This window comes from Heloderma suspectum, chromosome 3 (assembly GCF_057233095.1).
Source record: "Heloderma suspectum isolate Gila_16-S chromosome 3, 16-S_ref, whole genome shotgun sequence".
Taxonomy (NCBI): domain Eukaryota; kingdom Metazoa; phylum Chordata; class Lepidosauria; order Squamata; family Helodermatidae; genus Heloderma; species Heloderma suspectum.
The window spans coordinates 319,264,197-319,276,739 of NC_139460.1; the positions used below are offsets into that span (position 1 = coordinate 319,264,197).

At 46.6% G+C, this 12,543-nt stretch overlaps 1 protein-coding gene across 1 annotated transcript in view; it reads left to right on the forward strand.

The window, feature by feature from the left end:
* The window catches only part of EPHB3 (EPH receptor B3), a 97,061-nt gene that overhangs the window by 39,069 nt on the left and 45,449 nt on the right, over nucleotides 1-12,543 (forward strand). The window contains exon 3 of the mRNA XM_084847626.1: nucleotides 2,704-3,376. Coding sequence (XP_084703752.1) covers nucleotides 2,704-3,376 — 673 coding nt within the window. The remainder of the gene's footprint in view (nucleotides 1-2,703; nucleotides 3,377-12,543) is intronic.

The window sequence follows — 12,543 nt, forward strand, 5'->3', positions numbered from 1 at the left end:
CCTCCAACCCTACTGTTCTATAATTCTATGATCTTTCATTGATCTTGCCCCTCTTCTTGCCGCCTTTCTTTTCACTGAGGGAACTCAAGTAGAACACAATGGAGTAATTGGATAGCTCATTATCTGCGATCTATTTAAAAACGGAACAAAGGGTATTTAGTGCAAGAGACGCCTTGGGGAATCACGGCATTATGTAAAGAGCCCGCAAACTTCTGTGAAGGAGCAATCTCAATCGCAGGATAAAACCTCCATGTAGGGGTGTACGAAACCCCGCTTACTTGGCTCCGCTGGGTTCCGCAGGTGGGGGGAGGCGATCTGTTCCTCCCCCCGGAATCCTCGATGGGGGGAGGCGATCCGTTCCTCCCCCCTGGAATCCTGCCCAGCTGGCTCCGCTCCGCAGCCAGGCCACGGAGCCGCCGGCTGGGCCAACCCGCAGCGGGGCCTCCAGCCACTGCCGGGCTGGTGCAGCTGCAAATGGCGTCCTGCATAGGGAATGCCATTTGTGTCCCTATGTAAGCCCGTGATAGGCCATGTAAATATTTACATAGCCTATCATGGCTAAAGCAGGGACGCAAATGGCGTCCCCTATGCCATTTGTGTTCCTGGTTTAGCCGTGATAGGCTACGTAAATATATACATAGCCTATCACGGGCCGGCGTAGGGACGCAAATGGCGGCCGCAGCAGCCTGGCAGTGGCTGGAGCTGCCGCCGCCGAAGCCACAGCCAGGTAGGCTCTGTTTCGCGGGGCTTTCACGGGGTGGTTGGGCAGGGGGCTCCATTCCGCCACAGATTCCGGGGGGCCAAATTCACTGGAATTCAGCCCCCCTGGGATCCGTGGCGGATTTCTCTAACATCCCTACCTCCATGTGAAGAAAGCTATTTTGTTTTCCAGCCCCATCCTCTCCCCGAAACAGTGGAAGGTCTGCATGTGGGGCCATATTCTGCCGTCCACAGCACAATTCTGACTAAGCAGGTTTGGGGAAAATCTTTCTCAACCTCCATCTCATGTAAGAACATAAGAGCCATGTTGAATCAGGGCAAAAATCTATGAAGTCCAGCATTCTGTTCCCACAGTAGCCAACTAGATCTCTATGGAAAGCCCACAAACAGGACATAAGTGCAATAGCAGCTTCTTGCCCAAATTCCCCAGCAACTGGTGTTGAGAGACATACTGTCACTGATACCACTGAAGGTGATATATAGGCATCCTGATTAGTAGCCATGGATAGCCTTATCCTCCATGAATTTGTCTTAATCCCCATTTAAAGCCATCTAAATTGGTGGCCATCACCACGTCTTGTAGCTGCAAATTCCAAAGCTTCAGCTGTGTGAAGAAGTATTTCCTTTTGAAGTACTGAATTGTACTGCAGTTGATTGCGATGGGACTTACTCTCTTTTGAATTGCATTTATTCATGTATTTATGATATTTTAAAATGGTCCACTAACAACTGTTCTCTGGGCAGATTACAATCCGTTAAAAGAATACAGTATAAACAGTTACAATATAAACAGTTAAAAGAATACAATGCAATACAAAATGGCAAATCGCACAGGAGTAGATAAATATAAAGATCAAAAGACTAGCAAACAGTAACTGCCCAGGGTTGCCAGCATTCATATAACTTTCAGTTTGGACATCATTTTCACTGTTTTGAGATTAAGACAAGATCACTAATATATGCCTGTGCATATTTAGTTTTTCATTTTTCCCAGCTTGCTCTTCTAGACTTGTGTGTTCCTGTCTTTGCAGCTAATCCTCTATATAATGGGTTTTAGTGTTCATTTAATAGGAGAGGGCCCTTAACCCTGCAGTGGAGCTCAGCCGTTTGCAGTATAATGGCCTAGGTTCATTCCTGGTATCTCCATTTGAAGGAACTCAGCAGGCCTGGAAAAAGCTTCAGCTGGAGACCTCAGACGGCCTCTGCCAGAGGAGACCTGTAAGAGACCATGGGTTATTTGTGGGTTGTTTAACCCTCAAACAATCCCTGCTGCCTGGAGTCAGACAACACAACAAGTCAGGGCTTGAACAGGCAACCTGGTGCCTGTCGTGGCTTAAATAAGCCACGATGGGCTGGGGTGATCGTGCAGATCAGGTCAATAAGGGGCTAGATGGACCACTGATTTGAGTCTGTGTAAGTATGGTTGTGCCATAGCTATGCAAGGAGCATTGGGTGAAGAATCTGATATTCTCAGCATCTCAGATTTAATTTAAAAGGGAAAACCCATAAGTTTCCAGCCCTTATGTTTGAAAAAGCTATGCATGGCAATGTGTCGGCAGTGCTGCTTCTGAATCTCAGAAGCCAGAGAGGTGGCTAAAGTCCATCTCCAGTTGCTAGACATGGAGCTTTGGAGTTCTGCCCCTCCCCCCATGACTAGTGAAACCAAAATAAAGTATATACAGTAATGATAATTACAGAATAAATAACACAAAGAAAGAAGAATTGTGCAAACTTGCTTGATTTGCGCAATTTATATAGATCTCTGAACTCTTCGTTTTTTGATTGGCTGGTTGCAGAATTAACACAATCCTGTATATAATGCAGTGTTTTCTATCCTTGCCTTCAAAAATTTCCAGTGTAAAGTCTCTTGCGTTTGTGAGAATTCCAGTGATCTTCCTGATTCAGTTCGCCCTTCTCCCAACCTTTTCCATGCCTCCCTTATCTTTTTTTTTTTTTTAATCAATGTTGTTTAATTTTGTGCAGTGGGAAGAAGTCAGTGGCTACGACGAAGCCATGAACCCCATCCGGACGTACCAGGTGTGCAACGTCCAGGAGACCAACCAGAACAACTGGCTACGCACTCAGTTCATCCAGCGCCGGGACGTCCAGCGCGTGTACGTGGAGCTGAAGTTCACGGTGCGTGACTGCAACAGCATCCCCAACATTCCCGGCTCTTGCAAAGAGACCTTCAACCTCTTCTATTATGAGTCAGATACAGACTCTGCTTCTGCCTCCAGCCCTTTCTGGATGGAAAACCCGTACATCAAAGTGGATACAATTGCTCCCGATGAGAGTTTCTCGAAGCTGGAATCTGGCCGGATGAACACCAAGGTGCGCAGCTTTGGGCCCCTTTCCAAGAACGGCTTCTACCTGGCCTTCCAGGACCTGGGGGCTTGCATGTCACTCATCTCGGTCCGTGCCTTCTACAAGAAGTGCTCCAGCACCATCGCTGGGTTTGCCGTTTTCCCTGAGACCTTGACTGGGGCGGAGCCAACTTCTTTGGTGATCGCTCCGGGCACCTGCATCCCCAATGCGGTGGAAGTATCTGTGCCCTTAAAGCTCTACTGTAACGGTGATGGGGAATGGATGGTACCCGTGGGAGCTTGCACCTGTGCTTCTGGGTACGAACCGGCCATGAAGGAGACTCAGTGCCAAGGTAAGTGGTGGTCTCTGTTTCAGCATTCCTCAGTTGCGTTGGGGGGGGGGGGGGCTGACCAACAGCCCAATGGCTGTACATGCTGCTGGCATAAGCAGCAGACATTTCCAAATACTATAGGCCACAACGCACAGAATTCCTGACCTTTGGCCATGCTGGCTGAGGCTAACTGGTGCTGAAGTCCACAACGTCTGGAGGGTACCAAATGGGGAAAGGCTAGCTTAGATAGTCAGTCTTGATGCCAGTGGTTGTGCTCCAATTCAGATTTCACGTTCGTAGTCTTTCAAATCATAGTTTGGATGATCAGGAATGTGTAATCCGAACTGAGCATCTTAGGCCACACGTCAGACCACAAAACCATGAATAAAATGGTTTTCCAGTTGGTTGTCATCCCTTGGTCATTAAGTAAGCTCAAAGGTCCATGGTGCCTTCCATGATGGGAGGCTGAATCAGTGATGGTTTAAGTCAGTCTTCCTCAGCCTGATGCCCTCCAAATGTCTTGGACTATAGCTCCCAGAATTCCCAACCGTTGGCCATGCTGGCTGGGCTTGATGGGTGCTGAAGTCCACAGCATCTGGACAGTACCAGGTTGGAGAAGGCTGGCATAGACATTTTGGCCCTTGAGGCAAAAATCCTAATCTCTCTGTCCCTCCCTTTCTCCCAACTTTACCCTCTATCCATGGGAGTTTTTTAAAAATTACAATCTGCCACCTAAGCCAGGCATCCTGCTCCTCATCATGGTAGGCTGCCCCTATGTTAATGATGCATGCCATTTCCTTATGCCTAGCTGCCATGTTTCCGCATCACACTGTGCAAGTGCCCTGAGACTAGGGTACTGACAGCTACCACCAATGGTAAAGACTGCTGCAGGGGCAACAGTAATGTTAGGGAGAGAAGCAGTAGAGTCTTGGAGGCCGTGTTGCAAAGAGCGTGGTGTGGCCCTTTGGCTGCCTGTTGAGGAGCAGGGATCCATCTATTGTTTAATCTTACAGCCTCAGGCTGCATATATTAGAGTGCACCTCTCTGTAAATGTGTGAAGATTTGCTGAGAGAATCATTTTGGAGATGGGTTGGACAGATGGAGCAGAACCTTTTCTGTTTTGGCACCGACATTTTAGAATTCCCTACTGAGATAAGCATGTCACAGCCCAGCATTGGAGGTTTTAAAACACGGGGGTGAAACCCCAGCCCCGGGGTCCCCAGATGGTGACTCCCCCTGTCTCCAAACTACCAGTTGTTTGGTGGGCTCCCAGCTTTGGTGCAGGGTTTTTTCCCTGCTCTAAAAGGTTGAACAGCCTCTCCTAAGGCTTAGTTACTGGCAGTGAGAGCTTTAACCTAAAATATCCTGGTATTTTTGTATTTTTGGCCACACCTCTTTTGCCTTTGGCCACACCCCCTTTGACTTTTGCCCTGCCCACTGCTGGAATGCAGCCCCCGAGAACTTCTCTGAAGTTGAATTCGACCTGTGGTTTCCCAACACTGTTTTAAAAGAATCAGCAAAGCACGATTTAGAAAGCTTTTAAAGGTAGGTATGTGTGTTTTGTGTAGATTTGGCAATTGTAAAAGGATCTGTGTGAGTTTGTGTGTTTTACTTGATGCCGATTTGTTTTAGTTTGGAAGATATCTGAATTCTGTGTGTTGCTTGCCACCCTAAATTGGTAGAAAGGTAGAATGCAATCTGTTGATTTAAATAAATGAAAAATGATGGTATAAAACCGAGAGCTGCCAAGACTCAGGTCTGCAGGAAAGCTGAAACAAAGCCACTTAACTTTAGATATGTGGAAGCTAGTTGGGGAGAGTTAGCAAAGAAGGGAAGGGCATTCTGTGCATTCTCTGAGGTGCTGTCTTGAGCCATTGTCTTAAATATCACAGTGGAAGGGAACAGAGGCAACAGCCTTTTACGGTATCTGATGCCTGCACTGTTGTTCAGGGCTTTATATGATCAAAGCCAGTACCTTGAACTATACTTTGGAAAGATGCCCTGGATCAAGCTTCAAGGCAGTTTCTCTCCGTGTGTATGGAAATGACAGCTCACAAACACCAGCCCCCTTTTTGAGCCTGACCTCCTGACATCTCCGCTTCAAAATTAAAAGGTCTGTGTTTCTGGATCTCTGCCTGAAAGCACTGAAGCCTCCAAGGTTTACACAGGCCTTGTCTAGCTAATATCTTTTGTGACTGGATGTCTGGTGGGTGTTTCAAAGTCCAGCAGGTAGCCAACGATGCCTCTGGAAGCAGATTCTCTCATCCTCTTCCTTACCCCCCTCTCTACCCCCATCCCCACGCCAGCTTTCCTTCCTTCTGGTCATGGAACGCTTGCTCCGGCACCTGGAGGTTATCTCCTGAAGTGTAAATCCAATTGATTCTGAATCAAAAGAAGCCTGTGGCATTGTCACCTCCAGGGCCCCAGTGAGGAGCAGCCCGCTGAGGAACAGGAAATGGCTTGGAGGCGAAGGCCAGAGGATTGCAAGGGAGGGCTGGCTGCAGCAGGCTTCGAGGCTGTGAGCCTGTTGTGATTTTTATATCGATAATATAAAAGTGGCATCTATAGGAGTGCATTGTCCCTGCCTTACTCTTCATGCTGTGTGTGTGCGTGTGTGTGTTAAACTGCTTGTAAAGGCAAGGGGGGGTAAAAAGTCTAACTTCCAAGTTCACACTTCTGCATTGCTCAGACTTCCCAAAGATTTGGTACTTGGGGGGGAAAGAAAGGTGCAGAAAAGGTAGGGGAGGGAGAAGCCATTAAAATGCAGGTGTGCTCAGCTTGAAATCTTCAGATTTTTAGTGACTGAATTAACTTGCCTCTGCGTTGCTGTTGCTGTCTGTGTTTGTCCATTTATCTTAATTTTTCAGATGAACTTAACTCATTTGCTATCAGGAGAATTCTGTAGAGTAGGCTATTACTGTTTTGCTTTTACAGATGGGGAAACTGAGGCTGGGTCTGCATTGTGCCAGAGAATGCCAAGTGAAACTCATTGCTAGACTGTTCTGGGAATTGGGTACATGCCACTCACACCAAAGTTCCAGTCAGTATAGTTTGTTCCTGAAGGCCCCTAAAAGAGATATAGAGGGTTTTTTTCCTCTCCAACCTGCCAGATATTTTACATCTGTTCTTAACTTGTTGTGACTCTTCTCCAAGCCTTCCGGAGTGAGCAAGCTAGGACTCCTAAATCATTCACTTTTGAAGAACTGCATTGGCAAGGGGAGAGGAATAAGGATGCCTGCAGGGCAGGCTGCAGTGACAAGATTTTGTGAGTGTTTGGCACTGGCAGTGCCAAGCTTTACCTCTGAAGCCTGCAGGGTTTTGTGAATTCAGGAATAGAGCTTCTGAGAACCTGTGCTTTAGGAGGATGTGATCCCACCACGTCAATCCACATAGAAATGGTATGGATTTAAGCGATTTCATTGTACTTTGTTGCCATTTTGGTCTTGGACAACAAAATTATGCCAGTGAGATAAGAACGTAAGAACACTGGGTTAAGTCTGTTAGGCATCATGATTAATATCCATTGATAGCCTTCTTCTCCAGGAATTTGTCTAACCCCCTTTTAAAGCTATCCTAGTTGGTGGCCATCGCTACACCTTGGGGTAGTTAATTCCAGCTCTGCACTGTGTGAAGAAGTGCTTCCTTTTATCTGTCCTGAATCTCCCAGCAATCTGCTTCGTTGGATGACCCCTCACTCATAATCCACTTTCTCCACACTCTGCATGATTTATACATAGCTTTGGCTCCTAGCATTCTATCATTTGGCCTTGCTGTGTTCAGCCATTTTGTTGGGCAGAGCAGGAGGGGATTGTGTAGTGTGTGTTCAGTCCATTTGGGCACGTGCTTACGATTTGACAGGTGTAGACTTTGCTGGGGAGATCTAGTTCATCATCCCGGCAGGTTCTTGGTGCAGGTCCAATACAAATCTTCATTTGCTACCTCGTACATTGGGTAATTTAACAACTACAGCAACGAAAGGCCAGTGTACATGTGTGTCCCCTTGTGCCTTTGGGCCTGGAGATCGTCCATGTGAGGATTTCACATCCGTAAATGGAAACAGATTTTAAGGATTTGCAGGGACTTGAAGTTAGCCAGATTTCCTGTGAGTTGTGTTGGGGCTTTGAAAACATTCATATGCACCTTGAGTAAATCTGAAATGTTTCTGGCTCTCTACTCACCCTTCCATTGCACTCTCTTTAGAGAGAGATGTCTTTCTCATCTGGTTATGCTGTCTCGAAAAACCCTCCCATAAAAGGCTTGCGTGCAAAATTGCAATTTGCAGACCTAATCTTTCCAAGCCCTTCACTGATGGGGAGGAGGATACTGGTGGTCTTGTTTGCCATCTGCTGTAAAATATTGCTGATTTTAACACAGTACTGCAAATTTTTAAATATCCACAGCCCTGCAAAAAATTTACTGGTCCAGGCAGTTGTTTGTTATTAATATAAAAAGCATTTTTATCCCCCCTTTCCTCCAAAGTGTTCAAGGCAGTATATGTGGTTTCCTCCCACATATATCCTCACAGTAATCCTGGTGGCTAGGCTGAGAGAAAGGGACTAGCACCAGATCGCTCAGTAAACTTTGTGGCTGAGCAGAGATTTGAACCTGAGTCTCCCTGCTCGAGTTCCACCACTCTAAACTGTACAGCGCACAGGAAGAATAAACCCTTCCTGTGTGCAAAATCCTTCTTGTCTGGAAACCTGCCTGCTGTTCTTATGAGCCAGATGCAAGCACACAGTTGGCCATTCTCAAGCCTACTTTAGTAATATTGAGGTTGGAGGATAGGGGTAGATGCACAACTGTTGTGTTTTTAGGAACAAAGTACCCCAGGATATGATACTGTGGAGTCACATGCTGCAGGTTTCAGTTGCCGCATTGGAGCAAGCTGCTTGCTGAGCATGTCTTCTGAAGTCAGCACCTTTAGACTTCTGCCCACAGAAAAGCTGTCAGCAATAGAATGTTAACAAACACTATAGCTTCTGTTAGGTGAAGAAAAAGCCAATTCCACTTTGAAAAACTTCACATAGGATTTTGGGAAAGAGGGTTTGTGACAGGAAGTGGGATGGGGCAAGGAAGCAGAGTGGGAGGGGGGCTTAAGGGATAGGGAACCCAGAAGCCAAGGGGCTGAAGGAAAAATGACAGGCTTAGGAGCGTTCTTGGAACTGGGAATTGAAGCGAAGTGGAGGAGGCAGATTCCTGGGGAGTAGGAAAGGGCTAAAAAAGCACAAAATGGGGTGGGTGGGGTGTCAGGTAGAAAGAGGGGCTGAAGAGAGCAGTTGCCTAGGGCACAAAGGGGGCTTTGTGCTGTTGGCAGGAATGGAGTGGACAAAGTGGAGAGGCCCAAGAGGAGGCCTGATTTTCACACGCCCATTTGAACTAGGCAGCTAAATTTCGATTGCAAGTCCCTATTCACTCACAAGCTTTTGTGGGTTGGGAAAAGTTAGGACCTCAGTGGAGGGAATGGTGCATCCTTCCCTAGTATTTCCTCCATTTCTGAGCCAATATGCTCCAGTGAATAATGTACAGCTGCATTTCAGTGGAGCTTGCGGAGCTCAAATCTTTGACATGGGCTCAGATGGTCCAGTTATAGAACTCCAGCCCAGCTAAGATGGTTTACCTGTCAACATGTCTCAGGGGCTCTTTGGCTCAGTCCAGGAAGCCTGGACCCTGAGACTGGGACCTCTAGCCCAGTGAACTACAGGCCGCAGAGCCCTTCAGGCACTGAAAGAGAATGGGGCATGCTGTATGGTCCCCTGCAATTTGCAGGCAGTGGGAAACCTCTGGATTGGCTCAGTGATCGGCCCTTCGCCAAACCTTGACAGGGGAGCTTTTGGTCAAGCCTTCAACTTCCAGCCCCAAGGCCAGTTTTGCGCTTTGTTCCCCCACACGCCACCCCCCACCCGGCGGTTCTGAGAGTGCTTGCTGCTGCCTCGGCAGAAAATACCAATAAAACTGAATTGCGGCTCCAAATGGATTTACAGCAAGGTCCTCTCAGCTCCTTTCTAAACTTCCTGGTCTTTTGAAAATTCCCCCGTTTCCCTTTCATCTCCCAACTGACTGAAGGCGAGATGGGAGCTGCCTCTCAGAGTAGTTAACTCTGGAAATCCCAAAAGAGCCACTTGGACACGGAGGCGGCTGTCTTGGTGGGTTCCATAGCATCGTTTTTCTGGGCTTTTTTCGTTTGTTTAGAAGCCCACCTTTTGAGGCTCATTAGTACTCATTTAATTAGCACACACATCTCTTTCTGGGGCTTGGCTTCCTTTTTTTGGTTGTGGGGGGCAGATCCATAGAGGCAGTCTTGTCACAGGGGAGGAGGAAGAGGCAGCAAGCCATGCCCGTGAAGAACTGTGGACTGCTCAGAGTAGAGCTGTTGTGTGTGCTTCCCATAGGGCACAAAGGGGGAAAATGAGGTGGGGGAGGGGGGTATTTAAAAAAGAGAAGAAAGCGAATTCTTGGGAGGCAAAGCCATACACTTGGTTCCACGTTCTGTGCTTTTTTGAGTTCTTGAGAAATCGTTGCCTGGAAAGGGGTGTGGGGAGAGAGTAAAGAAGCCCGTCCTTCAATCCCATTGTGGGGCCGGTGTCGTTCTCCACATACATATTGATCACTGCATAAGCTCCAGAAATCCCATTTGCACAGTGCCCTGAAGTAAAGGCCTTCTTCACCTGAATGCAGTGGAGACTGGTGGCTCTGATGTCAGTGGGATAGTGAATGTGCTCCAGGTTTCAGTCAGAACTAGTCAGAACTCTAATGGAACTGCAGAATTTTGCTCAGTTCATTTTTTTTTAATAGGAATTTACCGATATTCGCAAATGTATTTGTATACCGCATGGCTGGGCAATTTGTGGCCCTCCAGATGTTTTGGCCCACAACTCCCATAATCTTTCGCCATTGGCTATGTTGGCTAGGGCTGATGGGAGTTGTAGGCCAAAACATCTGGAGGACTACAAGTTGCCCGACCCTAGTATATAGGCTAGAAAGAACTTGAGATTTTAAAAATTCAGACATGGGAGAACATGTATGAAACTGACAGACTCGTCCATCCCTGCAGTTCACAGCCCAGACAGATGGACAGGCCTTCCTATTCCTGTCCATGTGTGTTCCATCATCTCCCACTGTCTACGCCACTTGCATGACGCAGAGGCGGTCTGTGTTTTGGGGAACATGTATGCGCTGCGTACTTGTATGAATAACACAGGCATAAGCCAACTCTCCCTAAACCTTGCTTGCCTTTGGTCCACATGAACACAATGTATTGTGTATTTCAGAGAGCTTTCCTGGCTTCCTGGCTTCTGAAATCGTTGCCGCCCCATTACCGTTGCGATAAGACTTTAGTGTTGATGTTTCCGTAGCGTGTGGGCTTGTATGTATGTGTGTTCCTTGATGCCATCTAAATGTTAAATAAATCATATCGGTGCCAAGGAAGATAATGCACTGAATGTGCGTAGTTCATGTTTTTGCTTCCTGCCTTTGGCCGTCAATGGAGCTTTTATTGCAATCAAAAGCAGAAGTGGTTTTCAGGAACGTGTTTTCTCCATACGAGACTCTCTTTACTGGGTTCATTTGTGTGATCCTTTTTAACCACAGGGTATACACCGCATCATCCCGTATGATGGTTGGAGATGTATAATTCACACACAGCAAATTCTTTTGAATGTGTGGATACTAGGGAATTACCTTTTGAGGTGGGGGAAGAGAAATAACGGCATTACCTAGATTCCAAATAATCCGTTAGCTGTGGCACGCGTCACTCTTCCTAGGGCTGGGCGAACAAGCGATGTTGGAGCTCGCCAACGTCCTCTGAACATCAGTTTGCTGTTTGGCTCTCCTCAGTTTGCGCTTGCGTTTGCAGTTGCTGTTCATTTGCGTGAACAGGAAATCGTGCAAAATGAACAGCTATCAACAGTGAAAGTTGCACAAAAAATCCCCCAATGTGTGCAGATTTCCCTCATGGACTAAAATGTGGGTAATTAAAACTTTGTGCATTTTGAGAAAGTTGCACGTTTTACAAATTCACATTGTGCAAACCTGAATGCAAGTTCAAGAATTTGCAAATATTTTTGGAGAAAATGTGCTCCTGTTCATGTTCAGGATTGCGAACAGGGCATAGTCAAGTGATCTGTGAACTGGAACAAAAATTTTATATATTCCTAACTTTTGCTGCTGGAGTATGGAAAAGTATGTTCCTTGGAGGAATTCAACCTTTGTCCCTGTACATGAGTCATTTGACCTGGGCATGCCCCCCGATTGAAAGGAAAAAGGCTCAAAGCACTGACTCATACAAGGAGACAGCAGGTATATGCTTATAAGTAATTTTGCAGTGTGTTGGGATTGATTGGATTCTCCAAACATACCAGATGCAGAGATAGGTCAGAATTACCCATCTCTTGGTGGGTAATTTAGAAGAAGACAAAGCTGAAGCATTTGACCAACGCAGAGGCACAGCAGGCTCCCTCCTCCTTGAGTTGGTACTGTTGTACTCACAGGAGCCTTTAACTACTGAATTAAAAAAAAGTCCTACAGTCTGCTAGCAGTTCTCCCATGGCCCATTAGTGTGTCCTGGCACACAGCTTGGGAGTTACCACTCTAAATGCTCTCAGAGCTTTATTTAGTTGATGGGTAATGCATGCACGGTATAAAATATGATTGGTTCATGCATATGTGACTTTTGAATGCAAAAATAGAATATACTTAATGAGGCACACACCTGACATTAGGAGAGCTGCAGTTACAATCATGCAGCCTTACCAGTAAGTAAGCGACTAGTGCCCACAAAATATAGTTTGACTAGCTTGATTATGTACACGCACACCAATGTTAGTCATTTATGGCACATGAATCTGGGACCTTGGAGAACTGCTGCTAGTCAGAGCAGACAAACTGGGTTAGATGGGCCAATATATGTGGGCCTATCTAGTCCGGTATTGGATTACTGGATCTAAGTGTAAAATTCGGAAGGACCATAGCTGAGTAGTGGAGTGCCTGTTTTTGCATGCCAGATGTCCCAGGTTCAGTCCCTGGCATCTCCATTTGAAAGGGTATCTCGGGAAAGACCCTTGCATGAGATCTGATGCCAAACACACCACATAGTTAAGCTATGGAATTCGCTGCCACAAAATCTAGTGACGGCCACCCATTTGGATGGCTCTAAAAGGGCATTGTACAAATTCACAGAGGATAAGACTATC